Genomic DNA, 23,990 nt, shown 5'->3' on the forward strand with positions numbered 1-23,990 from the left:
AAAATCACACCGACTAGATTCAAATTCCAGTCTGTAATTTACTAGCTGCATGACCTTAGAAGATTCACATAATGCTCTCCAGCCATTTCTTCATCTGTAGAGATACTGCTACCTACATCACAGGAATGATGTAAAAATTACATGAAATAATATATGTAAAATGCTTAAAAGGATGACTACAAAATGGTCAGTAAAGAATAGCTATTATCTTATTATGATATAATAATATATTGTATTTTATACAATTATATAATTATCTACTCTGCCCCGATGGCCAATTTGTCAAATATCTCTATTTAATACCAACACTTCGTGAGAAGAAAATGCCACAAATGAGAGATAAGAAACAAATATAACCTTGTATTTCTTTATTAGTCTGGTGCAAAAGAAACTGTGGTTTTTGCCATTACTTTTATAGGCAAAAACCACAATTACTTTTGCACCAACCTAATATAACTTGTTTCATATTTGAAATAAATGTAGTATTTATTTTAACTGCTTAAAACAATGTTTACCAACACAGTTTTCTGCTAGCTCTTCTAAAAATGTGTCCAGTGGTTTGGGATTCCAATCCCTGGTGTGAATCTTTAGAATCTCTTTTCGAGCCTATGAATAAAAACAATTTAATTTTTTACAACTATAATAATAAATGCTATTCAGATTACATTAATTTCAATTAAAATACTTTTGATTATCTAAAATTTTAAAGTGATCAGTACTTAATGGCCGGGTGCGGTGGCTCACACCTGTAATCCCAGCACTTTGGGAGGCTGAGGCAGGTGGATCACTTGAGGTTGGAAGTTCGAGACCAGCCTGGCCAACACGGTGAAAACCACTCTCTACTAAAAATACAAAGATTAGCTGGGCGTGGTAGCGTGTGCCTGTAATCCCAGCTACTTGGGAGTCTGAGGCACGAGAATTGCTTGAATCCCGGGGGTGGAAGTTGCAGTGAGCTGAGATTGTGCCACTGCACCCCAGCCTGGGTGACAGAGCAAGACTTTATCACAAACAAACAACCAAACAACCAAAAAAACTTAATATAAGCAAAATATGAAAGTGAAAATAAGAAAAAGGATGTACTTTTAAGAGTTTAATGAACTTAAGTCTCATTATTAAACATATTTGCATTTATAGCACTAAAGTTATATTCGTCATAAATACAAATAAGAGAAAATAAGTAACTATTAAAGTAGCTATTCATTCTGGTGCATATTAAGAGCTGTTTTTAAGAGTACAGACAGCTCTTCACATATTTTCCTCTTTGGTTCCCAGAAGATTAAGTAGACTTAAAAAAACTCGGTAGGATTATATGATGATATTCATGAAAAAGCCAAGGCTAACAAACTGGCTAAGGATTGATTACTCATTAAGCCATATGTTCTGAAGCAACACTTAGAACATCCAAAGGCTATACACTCAAATTGAAAAAATTTTAAGAGTAATTTTGGGAAGGCACTACTATATTTAAAGAAAAGAATAAAAATTTGTCCCCATTTGAGTTGTTTACTAACAACTATCACTTGACAAGAAAGACCATGATACAAAACTCAAGAATCTCCAAATTTTTACTATACCAAGACTTATTATTAATAAACAGCAATATATTTTGTCAAAATTTGAGTGACATTAAATTCTTACCTCTTTATCAGGCAGGCTAAAGAGGAATTCTCTGTCAAAGCGACCAGGCCTTCGTAAAGCAGGGTCTATAGCATCTAGTCTGTTGGTAGCACCAATGACCACAATTTCCCCTCTGCTGTCCAATCCATCCATAAGAGCTAGCAGGGTGGAAACAATAGAACTAAATTTTAAAAATAAGAGAGAAGAGATTAATACTATGAACACAGTCTATATCATTCAGTAATATTTCTTCTTTTGTAAGATTTAATGCATTACACGTGAATAAATTTTCTCAGGGCACCTCACTATTTCCAATGGATTAAAAAAATCTATAAAATAACATCCCAAATGGCCCACAGAAATTGAAATCAATGGAAAACAGATGGTTGTTAAACCCCCACAAATGAATCCTAGAAGACATTTCATAAAGCATAATTTCACAAAGGAACTTAAGAGTTCCCAAACAATATGTAACATCAAAAAGAAAAAAAAGGCAAGGCATGGTGGCTCACGCCTGTAACCCCAGAACTTGGGGGCTGAGGTGGGAAGAGTACTCGAGGCCAGGAGTTTGAGACCAGCCTGGGCAACATAGGGAAACCCCATCTCTATTAAAAAAAAAAAATTAGCCAGCATGGTGACATGACCTGTGCCTGTAGTCCTACTACTGGGGAAGCTGAGGTTGTACATAGTGAGCCAAGATTGCACCACTGCATTCCAGCCTGGGCGACAGAGCAAGACCTTGTCTCAAAAAAACAAAAAAGAAAAGAAAAAGAAAAAAAGTGCTGGTAGCACCAGGTAGGACACACAGTATCTAAAAATAATAAAATTTCCACTGTATATACATTATCAAAGGACAGCAAAATAAAATAGAATATACATAAAGCATAACAGAGTTTTCATTACATTTTAAACTTTTTATTATAAAGACAGAATAGTAAAATGATCTCCAAATTTCCATCACTCAGCTTCAACAATTATCAGTATGCCTTTTTTAATGTCTTCACCTGACCACTTTTAAAAAGAAAAATAAAACCTCGGACACAGTTCAATTCATAAATATTTCATGTAAGTACTTCATGTATGTATTTCTAAGAGATAAGGACTTACAACAAACCCAATAATATCATCATCCTAAGTAAATGACTAATTCTTTAATAATATCTAATACCCAATTTTTCCTGATTGTCTCAAAATACCTGTTTACATTTGATTTAGTTAATCCAGGACCCACACACTACACTTGATTATTTGTCACTGAATTCCTTGACAGTTCCCACTGTGCCTCTTACATTTTTTTCCCCTCCATGCCATTTATTTGTTGAAGAAACTGGGTCATTTGGCTTGTAGAATTTCCTTCCCACATTCTGGACTGGGCTGATTGCTTCCTGATAGGGTCATTTAAGTTGTCCCCCTCTATCTTTCATATTTCCTGGAAACTGGTAGCTAGATCTAGAAGCTTTTTTTTTTTTTTTTTTGAGATGGAGTCTCGCTCTGTCTCCCAGGCTGGAGTGCAATTGCGCGGTCTCGGCTCACTGCAAGCTCCACCTCCTGGGTTCACGCCAATCTCCTGCCTCAGCCTCCCGAGTAGCTGGGACTACAGGCGCCCGCTACCACACCTGGCTAATTTTTTTTGTTTTTTTTTTTTTAGTAGAGACGAGATTTCACCGTGTTAGCCAGGATGGTCTCGATCTTCTGACTTTGTGATCTGCCTGCCTAGGACACCCAAAGTGCTGGGAATACAGACGTGAGCCACTGCACCTGGCCTAGATCTAGAAGCTTAATGGATGCTGGCTAAACCATTTGGGATGACATTTTTACAGGAAGATACCACGTAATTCCTATTATATCCCCACAGGAGGCACCTAATACCAGTTTTCCATTTAAGGTCAATTAGTGGGTTGAGTTTCAGTCAGGTGTTAACAGCTTTTTCCACCCATCATAAATATCCCCATCAACCTTCCTTTTTATCTTACTGCTTGAGTGGCCATTGATAATTATTGTTTAGATAAAGGTTTCCCAAATTAGCACTACTGACATTTTGGGCCAGATAATTATTTGTTGTGGAGAGCTGTCCTGTACGTGTAAGATGTTTAACAGCATGTCTGGCCTTCATCTACCAAATGCTAAGTAGTTGCCACCACCAGTTGTGACAACAAAAACTGTCTCTAGATATCTGTCCCTGCGGGGAGGGGGATGGCATCATCCCTGGTTAAAAAACGACAGGTCTAGATCCACTATTTCATAAGAGGCTGCAAAATGGTGACTTTCTAATTCAATCATTTCTTTTGCATTTATTAGCTGTGATTTTCCTATACAAAGAACTACACTACTTCATCAACTGCTGAATTACCCTCAATCATGGCCTGTATAGGACAGGAAGAAGAAATGTTTGATTCTTTCCCTCTTATCAATTTTCAGAGTAATAAATAATAACTCAGCAACCTTAGGTGACCAGTGGAATTCAGTGGAATTAAAAACATTATTAAAAACTGATGATTTTTTTTTTTTTTTTTTGAGACGGAGTCTGGCTCTGTTGCCCAGGCTGGAGTGCAGTGGCACGATCTCAGCTCACTGCAAGCTCCGCCTCCTGGGTTCGTGCCATTCTACTGCCTCCGCCTCCCGAGTAGCCGGGACTACAGGCACCTGCCACCATGCCCGGCTAATTTTTTTGTATTTTTAGTAGAGACAGGGTTTCACCGTGTTAGCCAGGATGGTCTCGATCTCCTGACCTCGTGATCCACCCGCCTCGGCCTCCCAAAATGCTGGGATTACAGGCGTGAGCCACCGCGCCCGGCCCTAAAAACTGATGATTTTTAAGATCTTGGTGTGTTCCCTGCCAGCAGTGGCGGGGGTGGTGGTGATGGGGAGAAGGCTCATTCTGCACTTTCTGGTTCTCGTGGCTATCTCCTCCCCTCACCTCCTTGCTCTGCCATGCCCTGCTCCAAAGAGACACCTGTCATTCCCCGCCGCAAGTGGGTCTGGCCTGCGGAGGAGGGTGGGGTGGGGCATGCAGCTCCACCTTGCCTGGTTTTGGACTCAACCTGGGAGCTGGGAGTCCACAAAGGCCAAGGGCTATGACCTATACAGTGCATATGATTATACAATACCACCTATGGAAGAAGCTATCAGACATTCAGATAGCTCCTCCTTCTGGGTGTTATGGAAGAGTAGCTCTACATTTTGGCTTGGCTGCAAAACACTTAGGAGCTGGGTGTCTTAGATGAAGGTTATAGGACAAACATTGGTGTTTTGTCAAAGAAAAGTTTGAAGTCAAAACTTCAAGGTGATCGAATTGCACAGCTTATTTGTGAATGAATTCTTTTTATCCAGCAATAGAACTCCAAGTTTTGAATAACAGTGCTGAAAAGGGTTCAGGAAGTTTTGGTTGCACTGGAAAGAAAATTTATGCCAAGAATAGAAATTAAGAAATCATACCTTTTTCTTACAAATAAGTTTTTTTTTTTTTAAAAAAACAAAATCAAAAACAACAACAACAACAAAAAACTGATGGTGGCTGGGCATGGTGGCTCATGCCTGTAATCCCAGCACTTTGGGAGCCCGAGGTGGGAGGATCACTTGAGCTCAGGAGTTTGAGACCAACCTGGGCAACAGAGACTTCATCTTTACTAAAAAACAAACAAACAAAAACCCAGCTGAGTGTGGTAGTGTGTGCCTGTAGTTCCGAGAAGTTGAGGTGGGCAGATTGCTTGAGCCCAAGAGACCAAGGCTGCAGCGAGTTGTGATCATGCTACTGCACTCCAGCCTGGGTAACAGAGTTTAAGATCCTGTCTCAAAAAACAAAAACAAGGCCTTGTGCGGTGGGTCACGCCTGTAATCCCAGCACTTTGGGAGGCTGAGGCAGGTAGATCTCTTGAGGCCAGGAGTTCAAGACCAGCTTGGCCAAAATGGCAAAACCCCGTCTCTACTAAAAGTTCAAAAATTAGCCAGGAGTGGTGGCACAGGCCTGTAATCCCAGCTACTAGGGAGGCTGAGGCACGAGAATAGCTTGAACCTGGGAGGTGGAGGTTGTAGTGAGCCAAGATCATGCCACTGCACTCCAGCCTGGGTGACAGAGTGAGACTCTGTCACAAAACAACAACAACAACAACAAGCCAAAACCAACAACAACAACAAACAACACAAAAAAAGTGATGTTTTTTAGGTATTTGATATATTTCTATCTACTGTAGTCATTATTTTTGATGCTTAAATTGTTTAATCTTCAGCCAGTGAGAGAGCCCTCAAAATTGGCTCCTATGTCATTCTGGTATGATTCTAGTAATTTTTTTTTTTTTTATTGCTTTCAGGTATTACAAAGTATTCCAGGCTTGTCTTGATCATTTCTGCTTCAGTGTTACAATCTGCCATCTCTCCTGAGTCCTAATATATAGAGACCACACTCAGGGACGGACATTAATTGCTACTGTATTGTGATTGCTTCTAGGCCTTCCAAAGTGTCCAGAGATAGGATTTTTTTTTCTTAAAAAAAAAAAAAAAAAAAAAAACTTCGTCCCAAGTTTCTATTGATATTTGCAATTCAAAGTAAAGACTATCAGGGTTTCAGGTCGAGTGGGTGGCTCACGCCTGTAATCCCAGTACTTTGGAAGGCTGAGATCAGGAGTTCAAGACCAGCCTGGCCAACATGGTGAAACCCTGTCTCTACTAAAAATACAAAAAATTAGCCAAGTGTGCTGGTGCATGCCTGTAATCCCAGCTACTCGGGAGGCTGAGGCAGGAGAATCCCTTGAACTCGGGAGGCAGAGGTTGCAGTGAGCCAAGACTGTGCTACTGCACTCCAGCCTGGGCGACAGAGCAAGACTTTGTCTCAAAAAAAACAATTTAGGGTAATTTGACTTCTTTATTTCACATTTCTATCTTCTTTCTCTTAGGTTGAAAATATTATTACCTAATGACATTCACATAATTATTTGCATTATTCTACAGTATTATTACTAAAATTAAGGTACAGAATACAGTTTAATCATCTTCAACATGAAATGTGCTAAATTCTAAAAAAGCTTAATTTAACATACATTTTTACTGTCATAATTTTTAAGTTTTTGGTTAAAATAACTTGAATACTAAATTTCTTTTAATAATGTAGCTATATTTGGCCAGGCGCGGTGGCTCACGCCTGTAATCCCAGCACTTTGGGAGGCAGAGACAGGTAGATCACCTAAAGTCAGGAGTTCAGGACCAGCCTGGCCAACATGGCGAAACCCAGTGTCTGCTAAAAATACAAAGAACAGGCTGGGCGCGGTGGCTCACGTCTAATCCCAGCACTGTGGGAGGCCGAGGCGGGCTGATCACCTGAGGTCAGGAGTTCAAGACCTGGCCAACATGGTGAAACCCCATCTCTACTAAAATACAAAAATTTAGCCGGGCATGGTGGGGCACACCCGTAGCCCCAACTACTTGGGAGGCTGAGGCAGAAGAATCGCTGGAACCTGGGAGATGGGGGTTGCCATGAGCCAAGATCACGCTATTGCATTCCAGCCTGGGCAACAGAGCAAGACTCTGTCTCAAAAAATATATATATATATATTTGAGATGGCATAGTTTTGCTACAATTACTCTGTAATTTTTTTGCCAAAATTCCTCCAATACCTTTCGAAGTATCTCAAAAAACAGTAAGTACTCAACTTACTTGATTATGAAGTGATGGAAGTATTGTTAAATATGTTTCTTCCTGTTAGCACAATGAATATAGTGTGACTGATAATGAAATGTGTCACATATAAAAAGTTTATCTGATTACTAATAGGACATGCAGAGACAAAACTACTTTTACTGTGGTACTTAACATATATTTTAATTTACTCACAGCAACAAGTAAAACTGTTTATCATCAAGTTTAAAAGGCCATTAGAATATAGCAAATCTTGTTAGATGTTAGAAAAGCCAAAACCCACCTATCAATCACACACTATATCTTATTCATCTACATTATCTACAATATAAAACAATACTACTAGCATATATGAAAGCATGCAAATATTTCCTTTAGGATATTCCAAATTGATCAATCAATTACACATCATTCATGAAACCATTTAAAAAGAAGTTCTAAAAAACTGAAATGAATTGGGACTAAAAGTAATTTAGATTCAGGTTGGGACAGTAGCACTTGTTAAAGTGCTCCCTTGGATAAGCAACTAATCATGGGGGTTGAGGGTTCAATTTACCCATCTTTAAAATGGGGAGATTGGTCTAGTATTAGAATCCTAAACTAGTAGTAATGCCCTAAGTTAGATTTTGTTTAGCGCAGGCAATGTCTTAAAAGCATCTAAATTAGTTGGTAAAATTTAAGATACTTAACAATTTGAACATAAAATCTGAGGGAACAAAACCGATTTTTCAAGTCTGGGTAAGCTTCTGCACATCAGTAACAGGTCAGAGATAAAAGCAACTGGATATGCTCTTGTGATAGGACATTCAGCCACATTCCCCACCATAGCCCTACTCTTACTAGTGGCTTAACATCACTGACCCGCAGACATTTGTTTCTATCATGAGTTAAATCTTCTGTAACCAAGATTTTTAAACCATGCTTTAGAACACACTGACATTCGGAGCAGGTTTACTTTTTTTTTGAGAGGGAGTCTTGCTCTGTCACCCAGGCTGTGCAATGGCATAATCTCAGCTCACTGCAACCTCCGCCTCCCAGGTTCAAGTGATTCTCCTGATTCTCCTGCCTCAGCCTTCCACGGAGCTGGGATTATAGGTTTGCACCACCACACCCGGCTAATTTTTTTTTTTTTTTTTTTAAGTAGAGATAGGATTTCACCATGTTGTCCAGGCTGGTCTCAAACTCTTGACCTCAAGTGATCCGCCTGCCTTGGCCTCCCAAAGTGCCAGGAATACAGGTATGAGCGAGCCACTGCACCCGTCCACATTTTTTATTTTTGTACTATATACTGGGGTTCTACTACCAAAAAAAGGAACTACTAGCTTATAAAGTTTCTTTCACCATTTAACATTCTATCTCTCACACATCAATACCACTCAGGAAATAGGAAGAAATGTTGAAGTGCCATCAAGCAAGTTTTACCTGTGAATCTGATCTTGCCTGCTTGACCGTACTGGAGCCAGACCATCAATTTCATCAAAAAAAATAATTGATGGGCGCATCTGATAGGCCTAGAAAGTAGGTTGAGTGGTCATTGGTTAGCATAAACAGCCTCAAACACGTACACTTAATATAAACCATTTTAATCAATTCTCATTCAAACATGCTTAACAGAATTTATAAAGCTGAATATATACTATTTCAATCGGTTTTTCTTCAAACTTGCTTACCAGAATTTATTCATAATTTTTTTTTTTGAGATGGAGTCTCACTGTCACCCAGGCTGGAGTGCAGTGGCGTGATCTTGGCTCACTGCGACCTCTACCTCCTGGGTTCAAGTGATTTTCCTGCCTCAGCCTCAATTTATTTATAATTTATAACTATTTATAATTTATAAATTTAAACGTAAGTTCCAGTAACTGGGTTTTAAGAATTCAAACTAAATTATAATGACATATGGTTTAATTTTCAATTGCATTTTCAACTAGAAGTATTCAAAAGACATACTCCACTGGTTATATACCTTAGATTTCATATAGCTATCGTTCCTGGACACGCAAAAATATCTATTGAACTATGGAAACAAGACAAAGAATAGAAGACAGTGACATAGTCTTCCTCCAAGTCAGGAAGGGAAAACATTAGCAAGATGCCACAGTTTTTATCCATTTCCATAAACATAGAAGTAAAAAAGAATCTCGGGAGAGTTCCAAAAAGAGATTTAAAAGCATTTGCAGCAATATGCCTCAGTAGATCAGAATGTATTATCTCACAATGTGCTCTCAATACAATCTGGGATATGAAAATGAAAGCCGCTCCAGGGCAGAACTAGTCTTCAACTCCCATACTGAGCCATAATTAACTACTACAATCTCTCTAAATGAGATTACCACTCTCTTCCTAGGCATGAGACCTAAGACTCCAAAGAACTAAGATCCAATTATTTCTTTCCCTTCTTACTATAAAACTGTTCACTGTAGGTCAGTGTCATCTCGACATATAAAAGAAAATAATCTAGAAAGATGACATATTTAGTCTAATTCCTCTGGGTTTATTTAGAACACTGATTAAATGTAAGATTTATCTAATCCTCACACACATCTGCCTAGATTACAGAACTATCCAGATATATAAAATGTGAATATCATACCTGATCAAACAGCAATCGTAGCTGTCTTTCAGATTCTCCTACCCATTTACTTAGACAATCAGCACCCTTCCTCATGAAAAATGCTACTCTTTTATCCCCTTGACTGCACTCATTGGCAAGTGCTCTGGCAACCAGAGTCTTTCCAGTTCCAGGTGGCCCATAAAACAAACAACCTCTGTAAAACAATACATTAACATTTTAGTATTACATTTAAAAAGCAGACTTTTAAAACAAAAATTAGAAACCAATTTCATGATTCATTTAATTAGAAAATTAAAATGTGTAAGACAACTGAATTATGGTACAGTTTCACGCCACAAAGCACAACTTAAAACCTGGGAGTTAATACTGATACTGTAAAATTAATATTGAAACTGTAAATAAAACTCTATTTGAAATAGTTTAACAATTCATTCATCATGTTCATCATATTATCTTACCTTGCATATGTAATCACATATCACAATCATATAATTCAATTTGTATGGGGGAAAACGTATATTGTAAGGAAGAAGAAATGTGAAAGAAAATTCAAGAAATTTGTTTTTAATTTACTAAATTACTTTAACTAGGCACTTCCAACATTTCCTGTAAGAAGTAAATGTTATTTAACATTAATAACTTTCTGACTTATTTTTAGAGATGGGGTCTCACTGTCAGCTAGGCTGGAGTGCGGTGGCATGATCATAGCTCACTACAACCTCAAACTCCTGAGCTAAAGCAATCTTCCTGTCTTAGTCTCTCAAGTCACTGGAATCACAGGTGTGAGCCACCATGCCTGGCACTTTCTATTTTTTATTTTTATTTTTTTTGAGACAGAGTCTTGCTGTGTCACCCAGGCTGGAGTGCAGTGATGCGATCTCAGCTCACTGCAACCTCTGCATCCCAGGTTCAAGCAATTCTCCTGCCTCAGCCTCCCGAGTAGCTGGGACAACAGGTACCCGCCACCATGCCCAGATAATTTTTTGGGTATTTTTAGTAAAGACGGGGTTTCACCATGTTGGCCAGGCTGGTCTTGAACTCCGGACCTTGTGATCCAGCTACCTCGACCTCTCAAAGTGCTGGGATTATAGGCGAAAGCCACCGTGCCTGGCCACTTTCTAATTTTTTAAATTACAAAATTTAATTTAAAAGCTACCGGTGTTTACCTGTGATTGATATATGGTACACTACTTTTTTTTTTTTTTTTTTTTGTGGAGATGGTGTCTCGCTCTGTCGCTCAGGCTGGAATGCGGTGGCCCAATCTCAGCTCACTGCAACTTCCGCCTCCCGGGTTCAAACAATTCTGCCTCAGCGCATGCTGCCAGGCCTGGCTAATTTTTTGTATTTTTAGTAGAGACGGGGTTTCACCACGTTGCCCAGGCTGATCTCGAACTCCTGAGCTCAGGTAATCCACCGGTCTTGGCCTCCCAAAGTGCTGGGATTACAGGCATGAGCCACCGCGCCCCGCCCGGCATATTACTTTTACGATGGGGGGAAAGCTTACTAATTTTTAAAAGTTTATTTAAATTACTGCTTCTATAAAGGTGATTCAGAGAGAAAAGTTGTATAATGAAAAGGGAAAAGGGAACTATCGCTTAAAAATGGGTTAATAAGCAAGGTATAAGAACTACAAGAAGCAAGAATAGCAAAGATTTTCAGCTAAAATTAAAAATATAATTAAATTACCTTGGGGGTTGAATTTTAAATTTTTCAAAGACTTCTGGATAAAGTAATGGAAACACCACCATCTCTTTTAGAGCTGCTATATGATTAGACAGGCCACCAACACTATCAAATCGTACCTGGTAATGGAAGCAAACATGTACATTTTTAGATTTGGAGTCCAGATTAAAATGTCACCCCACACCATACACAGTCAATGAAGTAATAATATCTTAATTGTGACCTGAAGATTAACAAAAGACGTCTGTAAAGGTTAGAGTTTTGACTAAAAAGAAAAATCATTGGTTCCTTTTTTTAACTTTAAAACTAAAACAAAGCACATTATAGTTCAAGCATATGTTTCAAAACAGAGTACTCACTGAAGAATCTAGTTGCATTGGATCAACATCGGCAAGGCTTGCTCCAATTTTCATTCGATCTTTATAAATGCCTTTTAATTCATCTTTCCGAAAATTTAGTGGGAGGCACCTATTTAAAAAGATTTTTTAAAACCACACAAACCCATCAACTCACCCTCCTTGCCAAATTCCATGTTTGAATATAAACATTTAAGTTAAAAAAAAGAAATCTAAATTTCAACTGGAGCAATCTTAAGATATGTATTTTAATTTCCTCATTTTCTGTAATAGGTCCAGAACTTAAGTGTCAGAAATATTTATATCTGAAGCTTTATTATGAAATTAAAGACATATAGTCAAATAAAAATATCAAGATGCCACAGGCACCGTAAAGTGATTCACGGTGGTGAAATCAGACAGTACTAACCTACATTTTAATGGAGGTGTCTAACATAGACAGGGTATTTACCATTGGCCAGACACTGTTTTAGTTTTAGGTACTTTACATGGATTAAGTCAATAAATCCTCACAACAGTCTTATGAGGAAGGTATTATTATTTTCCCCATTTTAAAACAAAACCAAGACATAGAAAGATTAACTGATTTGTCCAAGATCACCCAACTAGTAAATGGCAGGGCCAGGAATCAAACACAAGTGGTCTCTCTCCAGACCTATAACAACTCTGCTATAATACCTCTCAGAAAAAATATTCGCAGTCTACCAGCATTTGGATCCAACATCAATCCTCTCAAGCAAGTTCCCTAACTACTTCCTTTTTTGTTGTTTTGTTTTGTCTTTTGGGTTTTTTCTCAGACTGAGTCTTACTCTGTCGCCCAGGCTGGAGTGCAGTGGTGTGATCTCGGCTCGCTGCAATCTTCGCCTCCTGGGTTCAAGCGATTCTCCTGCCTCAGCCTCCTGAGTAGCTGGGATTACTAGTGTGCACCACCAACACCTGGCTAATTTTTGTACTTTTAGTCGAGACAGGGTTTCACCATGCTGGACAGGCTGGAAGTTCCCTAACTACTTTCAAAAATATTCAGAAATAGTTATGGCCAGGTGTGGTGGCTCATGCCTGTAATCCCAGCCAAGTCACTTGAGGTCAGGAGTTCGAGACCAGCCTAGCTTCTACTCCAGTCTGAGTGACATAGTGAGAACCTCTCTCTATTAAAAGAAAAAAAAAAAAAAAAGAATCCAAGCACCTAAGCACTGCATTTTCACTTACTCAACCAGATCTGTAAAATGTAAATAATCCTTGCTCTATCTCCCTTAAATAATTACTGGGAAAATCAAATAAGCTGGTTAGTATATGTGGACTTACACTACAAGGAGTTATAAAATGAGTAAAGCCTTCCATTTTCCTTAAGAGTTCCTCAGAACTTATCATTATTATAAGCAAAAAAAAAAAAAAAACAAAAAAACATGAAATGAAAAGAAAAGGTTATTTCCTTAAGTCACTGTTTGACCAGAACCACTGTGGGCCATATATAATGATTTGGCAAGCGGGCCAGGCATGGTGGCTCACAGCTGTAATTCCAAAGCTTTGGGAGGCTGAGGCGGGTGGATAACTTGAGGCCAGTAGTTCAAGACCAGCCTGGCCAACATGGCGAAACCTCATCTCTACTAAAACTACAAAAATGAGCCGGGTGTGGTGATGCACACCTGTAACCCCAGCTACTCAGGAGGCTGAGGCAGGAGAGTCGTGTGAACCCGGGAGGTGGTGGTTGCAGTGAGCCAAGATCACGCCACTGTACTCCAGCCTGGGCAACAGAACCAGGCCCTGTCTCAAAAAAAAAAAAAAAAAAATTGTCAAGAAATCAGTCATATGTTCTAACCTGTTATTCTGATTCAACTGTAGATAATTCTAACAAGACAGCATTCTAGTTTATACATTAACCTGTTGTGCAACTTTTTATCAGCCAGCCTATACTTATACCCAAATTATTCTGTTTTCCTAGCAATTTTTTAAAAAATGTATCTGCTAGTTTAAAAAGGCATCGATATGGCACTTACCTATTGATAGCCCTATTACGACTCCTTTTCCTCCGTCTCTCAAAGTGCTGTTCATCTTCAGAGGAGGAAGATGAAGTCGAGTCACTACTGTGGATTGCATGCCTTCGCCTAAAGTAAAAAACAAAATTGAAATCATGATAAGGAAGGGCAGGAAAAAGAAAAGGCATAAGAAAAGCATCAGAAATATCTAATGCTCCAAAAAGGTTTATCATAAAATTAATACATCTGCTGACCCACTGACATAAACTTTGTTGGTTGAATATTTCAAACGGAATAAAAGGCTTAAACAACTGAGAGGAAAGGAAAAAAGACTAAAGACTGTGGCAGAGCTGAATATCAAATGTTCATGAAGACAGGAGAAGGCAGGGTGACTTCTTAGTCTTGATATAAATCAGTTATTCTCGAAGACAAAGGTGGGATTACGAGGGTATTAGAATATTTGGGGCTGGGTGTGGTGGCTCACACCTGTAATCCCAACACTTTACGAGACCAAGGGGGAAGGATCACTTGACAGGAGTTCAAGAACAACGTAGCGGGACCTCGTCTCCACTAAAAATCATTCGAGCAACTTGGCAAGATTTGGTCTCTACTAAAAATCAAAAAGCTTAGACAGGTATGGTTGTAGCACATCTGTTGTCCCAGATACTCAGGAGGCTGAGGTGGGAGATTTGCTTGAGCCTGGGAGGACGAGGCTGTAGCAAGCCATGATTGCACCACTGCACTGCAGCCTGCTGGGTGACAAAGCAAGCCCCTGCCTCTATTTAAAAAAAAAAAAAAAAAAAGCATTTGGGGCTGTAATTTGAAACTATTTTCAATATTATACTATACATAATATTCACATTTGGGAGGAAATCACCTACTTTAAAAAATCAAATTTCTATTTTTTTTTTTTTGAGACAAAGTCTTGCTCTATAGCCCAGGTTGGAGTGCAGTGGCGTGATCTCAGCTCACTGCAACCTCTGCCTCCTGGGTCCCAGTTGAGCAATTCTCCTGCCTCAGCCTCCCGAGCAGCTGGGAGTACAGGCACGCGCCATTGTGCCCAGCTAACTTTTGTGTTTTGTTTTTGATAGAGATGTGGTTTCACCACGTTGGCCAGGCTGGTCTTGAACTCCTGACCTTGTGATCCGCCCGCCTCAGCCTCCCAAAGTGTTAGGATTAAGGTGTGAGCCATCAAGCCCGGCCTAAAATATCAAACAATTTTAAAAGAAGGACATGAGATTTTATGTAAACAAAAGGGCATCAAGAAAGACTTTTTAAATGCTGGGAAACAGTGACGAATAAGATGGCCTTTTATCAACAGTATACCATCCACTGTAAATTCACAACTGTCACTTAACAGCTGTGTAAATGTGGATGAGTTACTCAACCCATAAGTTTTCTTACTCACAAAAAAGAAAAAAATACTATCAAATACTTAGGCTGGTTGGTAATATTAAATAAGATGCCAGGTATTACAAATAGACAAGAAAATTTTTAATCACTTCTACCTCTGAATGGTTGCAAAAGACTCAGAAAAAACAAAGAGTCTGGTTGGGAAGAACTTTAATTATTCTACTTGCTCAGGGTCTAGAACTTTTCTGAGTCAGAGTGCAATGATGGTAAGTAGGTATTTCCAAAAATATAAAAGGTTCACAATCTATTGTCTGCATAATGTAGTTCCAGAAACATATATTAAAAAAACTCTGAAAAGAAGTTATTCCATTATTCACTTGCAGCAAATCATAACCTGACATAGTACAAGGTAGTTTTTAGTTTCTATTTTGTCCCACTTACTATGATTATTCATATGTTTTACTACAGAATTATTAATATATTTGACTACACAGTGCTGGCTTGGAGACCCTAGAGATGTTAATGTTGCCATACTACATATGTTGTGTGTTATCTGTAAATCCAGCCAAAAAGTCTGAATTCTGAAACACAAATGGTTTTCCAAGGGTTTTGGATAAGGGGTTGTGGAAACACAGAAATAAATGAGAAAATAATCTTTCACCCATTCACCTACCCAAATACACCCAAGACCATCTTTGTGATCAGCCTGAAACTAAAATTATTATATCCAGTACAAGTCTGCAATTTTATATGAAAAACTAACTTATTCATTATTACCATGAATATTAGACTTTAATGTATTCACATAATTTTATGTGAACTCACTATGTAGTCACAGAATTCAGACTAACCTCCCAATTAATAAAAAAGACTAACATTAACTGACTGCTTTCTGTACCATGTACTTGATATAGTATTTAATCTTTATTAGAATTTTGGGAAAGTGGATTATTAGTAGGCTCAATTTACAGTTAGGGCCAGTGTGGCTTCCAGGTTAAATAATTTAATCAAAATATCAGAATTAGTCATTGATGGTGTCAGAATTCAAGCCTATATGTTTATTCAAAAAATCTGCATTCTATACATTACCATACTGATGATTTCCAGTTTTTTATTTCATAAACCAATAAAGTTAAAAGCAAACAATAACACAACCTGTGGACCAACATGAAATTTCTGACATTTGATTTGCAAAATGGAGATTATTTTTAAACATCAAACTACAGTTATAATAGCAAATACATATAGCACTTAATGTATGGCAGACACTATTTTAAATGCTTTACATGTATTAACTCATCTAATTCTCACAATACTATGAGATAGGTTCTACTATCCTCACTTTACAGATTAAAAAAAACTGAAACAGAGTTAAGTAACTTGCCAAAGGCCACTAAAAACTAGTAGAGCTGAGCTCCAAGCCTAGACAGTCCTAGTCATGGGCCCAGGTTCTTAGCAATTACGCTATACTGTAGAAAGGTCATTACTTCAGTTTAAAGACATTGTAAACACTATTCCACAAGGTAGAGAAAGAAGGAATCCTCCCCAAATCATTCTATGAAGCCAGTATCACCCTAATACCAAAACTAGGAAAGGACATAACCAAAAAAAAAAAAAAACTACACACCAACATCCCTGTGAACATAGATGCTAAAATCCTGAACAAAATACTAGCTAATCGAATCCAACAATATATCAAAAAGATAATCTACTATGATCAAGGGGGTTTCATACCAGGGATGCAGGGATGGTTTAACATACTCAAGTCAATAAATGTGATACACCACATAAACAGAATTAAAAACAAAAATCACATGATTATCTCAACAGATGCAGAAAAGGCATTCAAAAAAATCCAGCATCCCTTTATGATTAAAGCTCTCAGCAAAGTCGGCATACAAAGAACATACTTCAATGTAATAAAAGCCATCTATGACAAATCCACAGCCAACATAATACTGAATGGGGAAAGGTTAAAAGCATTCCCTCTGAGAACTGGAACTAGACAAGGATGCCCACTCTCACCACTTCTATTCAACACAGTACTGGAAGTCCTAGCCACAGCAATCAGACAAGAGAAAAAAATAAAAGGGTATCCAAATCAGTAAAAAGGGAATCAAACTGTCTGTTTGCTGATTATATGATTGTGCACCTAGAAAACCCCAAAGACTCCTGCAAAAAACTCCTAGAACTGACAAAAAAATCCAACAAAGTTTCAGGATACAAAATTAATGTACACAAATCAGCAGTAGGTCTACTATATACCAACAGTGGCCAAGCTAAGAATGAAATCAAGAACTCAACCCCTTTTACAATAGCTGCAAAATAAAATAAAATACTTAGGAATATACCTAAACAAAGAGGCAAAAGACCTCTACAAGGAAAACTACAAAATACTGCTGAAAGAAATAACAGATGACACAAACAAATGGAAGCACATCCCATGCTCATGGATGGGTAGAATGAAAATTGTGGAAACGACCATATTGCCAAAAGCAATCTACAAATTCAACATAATTCCCATCAAAATACCAGCTATCATTCTTCACAGAACTAGAAAAAACAATCCTAAAATTCATATGGAACCAAAAAAGCCCACATAGCCAAAGCAAGTCTAAGCAAAAAGAACAAATCTGGCAGCATTACATTACCTGATTTCAAACTACGCTATAAGACCATAGTCACCAAAACAGCACAGTACTAGTATAAAAATAGGCACATAGACAAATGGAACAGAAATAGAGAACTCAGAAATAAAATCAAATACTTAACAGCCAAGTGATCTTCAACAAAGCAAACAGAAACATAAAGTGGGGAAAGGACACCCTATTCATCAAATGGTGCTGGGATAATTGGGTAGCCACATGTAGGAGAATGAAACTGGTTCCTCATCTCTCACCTGATACAAAAATCAACTCAAGATGGATTGAGGACTTAAATCTAAGACCTGAAACTATATAAAAATTCTAGAAGATAACATCAGGAAAACCCTTCTAGACATTGGCTTAGGCAAGGGTTTCATGACCAAGAACCCGAAAGCAAAAACAATAAAAGCAAAGATAAACAGGTGGGACTTAATTAAACCAAAGAGCATTTGAACAACAAAAGGAAGACTCAGCAGAGTAAAAAGGCAACCCACAGTATGGGAGAAAATCTTCACAATCTATACATCTGGCAAAAGACTAATAATATCTAGCATCTACAACAAACTCAAACAAATTAGCAAGAAAAAAACAATCCCATCAAAAAGTGAGCTATGGACATGAACAGACAATTCTTAAAAGAAGATACACAAATGGCCAATAAACATATGAAAAAATGCTCAACATTACTAATGATCAGGGAAATGCAAATCAAAACCACAATGTGATACTCCCGCAAAAACGGCTATAACAAAAAAATCAAAAAATAGTAGATGTTGGTGTGTATATAGTGACCACTTCTACCCTGCTGGTGGAAAAGTAAACTAGTACAATCACTATGGAAAACAGTGTGGAGATTCCCTAAAGAATTAAAAGTAGAACTACCATTTGATCCAGCAATCCCACTACTGGGTATCTACCCAGAGGAAAATAAGTCATTATAAGAAAAAGATACTTCCACCCGCATGTTTATAGCAGCACAATTTGCAATTGCAAAAATGTGGAACCAACCCAAATGCCCATCAATCGAGTGGACTACTACTCAGCCATCAAAAGGAATGAATTAATGGCATTTGCAACTACTTGGATGAGATTGGAGACTTACTCTAAGTGAAGTAACTCAGGAATGGAAAATCAAACATCGTATGTTCCATGTGTTCTCACTAATAAGTGGGAGCTAAGCTATGAAGATGCAAAGGCATAAGAATGACACAATGAACTGTGGGAACTCAGGGGGAAAGAGTGGGAAGGGAGTGAGAGATAAAAGACAACAAGTTGGGTTCAATGTATACTGCTTGGGTGATGGGTACACCAAAATCTCACAAATCACTACTGAAGAACTTACTCATGTAACCAAATACCACCTGCTCCCCAAAAACCTACGGAAATAAAAAAAAAAAAAGGAAAAGAGGGGCTGAGGCAAGTCAGTATCATCCATTTTCATAGGAAAATGTTTCCTAAATTTGAAAAACAAAAACCAAAAATAAAATAAAGAACATTTTAAACACACATATCTGTCTACATGTGCTCATCTCCCAATCTCCATTTTACTGAAAGCCAATTAAAAATCTGACACCCACAAACACTTGACCAGCACTTTGAATCTAACCAAGAACTCGGCCGGGTGCGGTGGCTCATGCCTGTAATCCCGGCACTTTGGTAGGCTGAGGCGGGTGGATCATGAGGTCAGGAGAACGAGACCATCCTGGCTAACATGGTGAAACCCCGTCTCTACTAAACATACAAAAAATTAGCCGGGTGTCATGGCAGGCGCCTGTAGTCCCAGCTACTCGGGAGGCTGAGGCAGGAGAATGGCGTGAACCCGGGAGGCAGAGCTTGCAGTGAACAGAGATCACACCACTGCACTCCAGCCTGGGCAACAGAGTGAGACTCCGACTCAAAAAAAAAAAAATCTAACCAAGAACTTCAACTTCTTGCCAGTTCTAGTTCTTTGACAAAAGATACAGAATATACTGAAATACTAGTGATGCAATTGTGCTATTACGTTACCTAATTCAAAGGTAACATTACCTTTAAAAAAAAAATTAGCCAGGCACGATGGCACAGGCCTGTAATCCCGCTATTCGGGAGGCTGCGGCAGGATAATCACTTGAAAACGGGAGACGGCAGTTGCAGTGAGCTGAGACTGCGCCACTATACTCCAGCCTGGCAACAGGCGAGACTCTGTCTCAAAAAAACAAAAAAAGTCAGAAACAAAACAAAACAAAACACCCAAATAATTAGAGGAGAAAAAAAATCCTGTAACAAGGAGCTACTCAACGATGTGAGGCATTTTCCACAGGAGAAGACTAGACACTGTGAACCAAATATGGAAACTCATGAACATCAAAGGGATTAAAAAAAAAAAAAACTACCCTCTGCAAGATACATACATTGTAGGTGGTAACTGTAGAGTTAGTCAACCAACAAATACGTTACTTTCAGAAGCATACATTCATTAAAGATGGGAGAAGAGGCCAGGCATGGTGGCTCACGCCTGCAATCCCAGCACTTGGGAGGCCAAGGAGGGTGGATCACCTGAGGTCAGGAATTTGAGACCAGCCTGGCCAATATGGTGAAACCCCGTCTCTACTAAAAATACAAAAAAGTTAGCCGGGCATGGTGCCAGGCGCCTGTAATCCCAGCTACTCGGGAGGCTGAGGCAGGAGAATCGCTTGAACCCAGGAGGCGGAGGTTACAGTGAGCCGAGATCCCGCCACTGCACTCCAGCCTGGGCGAGAGAGTGAGATTTCCTCTTAAACAAAACAAAACAAAACAAAACAGGAGAAGAAATAAGATCCCAAAGTAGCTGCCACCCTCTTAGTACTGCTGGATCAAACAGAGATCCACTCCTTGAGTTAGGTAACCATAACAGTGCCTTGGTCCTGTGCCTGGTGGTGGTGGGGATTCTAGGGAACACTATACCTTCCTCTCCTTTTCTGAAGATCATTACATTTCACCACCAAAATAGAGGTCTTTACATTCTAAGGGGCCTGTGAGAATACTGACGTGCAGCCTCCTTTCAAGTGCAATTAATCTTGAGAAGCCCTGAGAGACTGAGTTTGTCTTCCCGATCCTCCATCTTTCTGGACCCTGGTCATGTGAAATAGGATGATGAAATAAGAAATCTAGATGTACACTTGTGATTCTTACAATGAAATGAAAAGACCTAGGGATACAAATAGTATTTTTTATTTTTCCTAAAAGAAATTAACTTTCAGCTCTTATAAAGGTGCTGCCTTCCATGACCAAAACATGATCAGATGGTCTGTTTTAGGAGAAAACTTACAAGAACTGTTCAAATAATTGAAATATCCTAAGGCTTTGGTCTTACTTCTGAGAAAATTCTAATATTAAGGGAAAAAAGTACCATTTCCCATACAAATAAAATTTTTTTCCTGGTTTCTTAGTCTTCTCTCTCATTCATGAACTACCAAATTATTCCAATGCATTGATGAGGAAGTATCAAGAATTATCTCTTTGACCGGGTGTGGTGGCTCACACCTGTAATCCCAGCACTTTGGGAAGCTGAGGTGGGTGGATCATTTGAGGTCAAGAGTTTGAGACCAGCCTGGCCAATGTGGTGAAAACCCGTCTCTACTAAAAATACAAAAATCAGCTGGGTGTAGTGGCAGGTACCTGTAGTCCCAGCTATTTGGGAGGCTGAAGCAGGAGAATCGCTTGAACCCAGGAGGCAGAGGTTGCAATAAGCCAAGATCGTGCCACTGCACTCCGGCCTGGTGAACACAGCAAGACTCCGCTCCGCCCCCACCTCCCCCAAAATAAATAAATAAAATAAAAATAGAAGAATTATCTCTTTGGACTTAAATTTGACCAACAAGCAACAACTGTTGGGATGTAGAAGGAAAAGAAATCCACAAATATTGAATAGTCAAAGAAAACAAATGTTTCCTACAACAGAAGAGGAACAAATTATAAAATGGATCCAGAAAAAGATAAACAGAGTCATGAAAAGTCTAGAGGCCATGTAGCTTAGAACATCTGACATGGTAGGAAAATGCATCTGTGATAGTATGCAAAGAAAAGACTAAACCTATATTCTAACTTAATGTGAAGATTAAATGAAACAATCTAAGTAAAATGCTTAACACAGAGCCAGGACTAAAGTAAACCCTGAGTCTAAGGTTGCTCTATTATTAAAGTGTGAGAAAATGGAATAAACTACCTTACTATGGTAGTTACTAACACTTCCTATTAGTGGAAGCAAAAGCAAAAACTAGTCAGTGGTACTGGGGATTAGACTACTAAAGGCATAGAAACTAAGCTCTCCCAAATACACAATTCTAGAATTTTATCCTAATACACCCAATCCTGAAAGTCTAGAGTCCAGCCCTAACACAAAAACAATTATGTTGTCATAAATCAATCACTATATCAGAACCAAACCTGTTCATTCGTTTACAGTAAGGACTTCTTGGTCCTGCGGAAGATAATCGGTATCTTGGTCTTGCAGGAGAAGCTGGGCCACTATAAAATATGTTGGGCTTTCTCTGGTGACGAGGTTCTAAAAAAAAGAAATATATATATATATGTATATATATATATGGCGTATAAATATGTATGAAGATAATTTTGCTCTTCATCTAAATACTTACAAAGGTGCTTATTGCCTTCCATGAAGTACTAGTAAATATCTACTATGGAATATTTTGCTGTTCATATTTTAAGTCATTTATGTCCAGAGGGTTGCAGCTGATAACATGTACAGCACAGATACCAACCAACCAAAACACACACAGGCCGTAAACAACCATCGTGACTGTAGAGATGTGTAACAGGTGATTATCAGCCTTGTATGTTAATGCTCACAAGTACTGTGGTATAATATTAACATAAATCAAAAGAAGTCCTATCTCTAAACAAACTGACAAAATAAATTAAGTAGAAAGCTGTGCAAACTAAAATAAAGACAGATATAAAATTCAAAAATAGCCCAATTATTTGCTTTGGTCAAGGCAAACATTTAACTTTCTTCAGAGAAATTATTTGTTACAAACTTAAGATAGGTAAAGACAACAGTAATGCGTATTCAACAAAATGAAAATATGAAAAATACCAAAAAGACAAGAATAACAGAGGAGAAACAGGAATATAAAGCTAATATAATTACATCTCCTGGAAAGAGTATGTATAGCACTTACTTTCCAATGGAGCCTGATAGTAAACAGTAGCTTTTCTCTGTCTAAGATAATATCGCTTCTGATTATCTTCTTCTCCATCTTCTTCATCTTCATCATCTTCATCATCATCATCATCATCATCATCATCATCATCATCATCATCTTCATCTTCATCATCTTCATCTTCACCATCATCTTCATGTTCTTGGTCTTCACCCTCTTCAGATGACTCTACAATTAAGAGATACTTACTTCCAGAAGGATACTCAGCAAAATGTTAACAATTTTTAACATAGGTGAGTTGGGAGAGAAAGATCCACCCTTTTAAAAACTTATCTATTCCTAAAAAAAAAAACAACAAACAAACTTATCTACTCCTAGATTGTTCATGGGAAGAATCTGTAATTCTTTTCCAACATTAAAAAACTGTAGAAAAATGCAAGGAAGGAAAAAAGGAAGCAGAGAAAGAAGTTTGAAGGCTACTGTTAAGCAAGCACCAAACTAAAATTTATAGTCTTTCTATGAATTTCATTAATGTAGGTGACTAAACTTAAGCTTCCAAGTTAACATAACTTTTTGACAAGTTTTCAAATTTCCTCATTAAGCTTTTGCTTTCTAAACTTAAGTTTGACATTTCACCCAGCCCATCTGGCTGTCATGGAGTTACATGCTGCATAACTCAATCTACTTATGATTATGGTAAAACATGCTCACCAAACATTTAAAATGCATTTCAGAAAACTGATTTTCACTTAAGATAAGTTCTAATAGATTATGGTAATAAGTCCTAAATGGAATAGCAAAACATAATTTTAATCACCTTTAAATTAAAAAAGATATAGTGTGTTGTCCATAGCGGATGTATTACATAAACAGACCAATATTATTGGCTTTAGATTGTTGATTTCAGTTACTTTCCCAAACAAAACATACTATCCTTTTAAGCTCTCCCCGTCCCCACTTTTAAGTTACCAATCCTCTGCTCTCTCACAAACTATCATAAATGTCACACCTTCTAAATAAA

The 23,990-nt window shown here is 38.2% G+C and overlaps 1 protein-coding gene across 4 annotated transcripts in view; it reads right to left on the minus strand.

The window, feature by feature from the left end:
- The window catches only part of ATAD2 (ATPase family AAA domain containing 2), a 121,025-nt gene that overhangs the window by 51,674 nt on the left and 45,361 nt on the right, over positions 1-23,990 (minus strand). For all 4 annotated transcript variants that reach the window (XM_063726333.1, NM_001133755.1, XM_054560981.2 and 1 more), the window contains 9 exon segments: positions 22,988-23,197; positions 22,233-22,350; positions 13,852-13,959; positions 11,861-11,969; positions 11,505-11,620; positions 9,837-10,011; positions 8,669-8,757; positions 1,639-1,798; positions 516-606 (listed from right to left, as the gene is read on the minus strand). In XM_063726333.1, the coding sequence (XP_063582403.1) occupies positions 516-606; positions 1,639-1,798; positions 8,669-8,757; positions 9,837-10,011; positions 11,505-11,620; positions 11,861-11,969; positions 13,852-13,959; positions 22,233-22,350; positions 22,988-23,197 (1,176 nt within the window).

The sequence above is a fragment of the Pongo abelii genome, chromosome 7, assembly GCF_028885655.2.
Source record: "Pongo abelii isolate AG06213 chromosome 7, NHGRI_mPonAbe1-v2.0_pri, whole genome shotgun sequence".
In the NCBI taxonomy this organism is placed as follows: Eukaryota; Metazoa; Chordata; class Mammalia; order Primates; family Hominidae; genus Pongo; species Pongo abelii.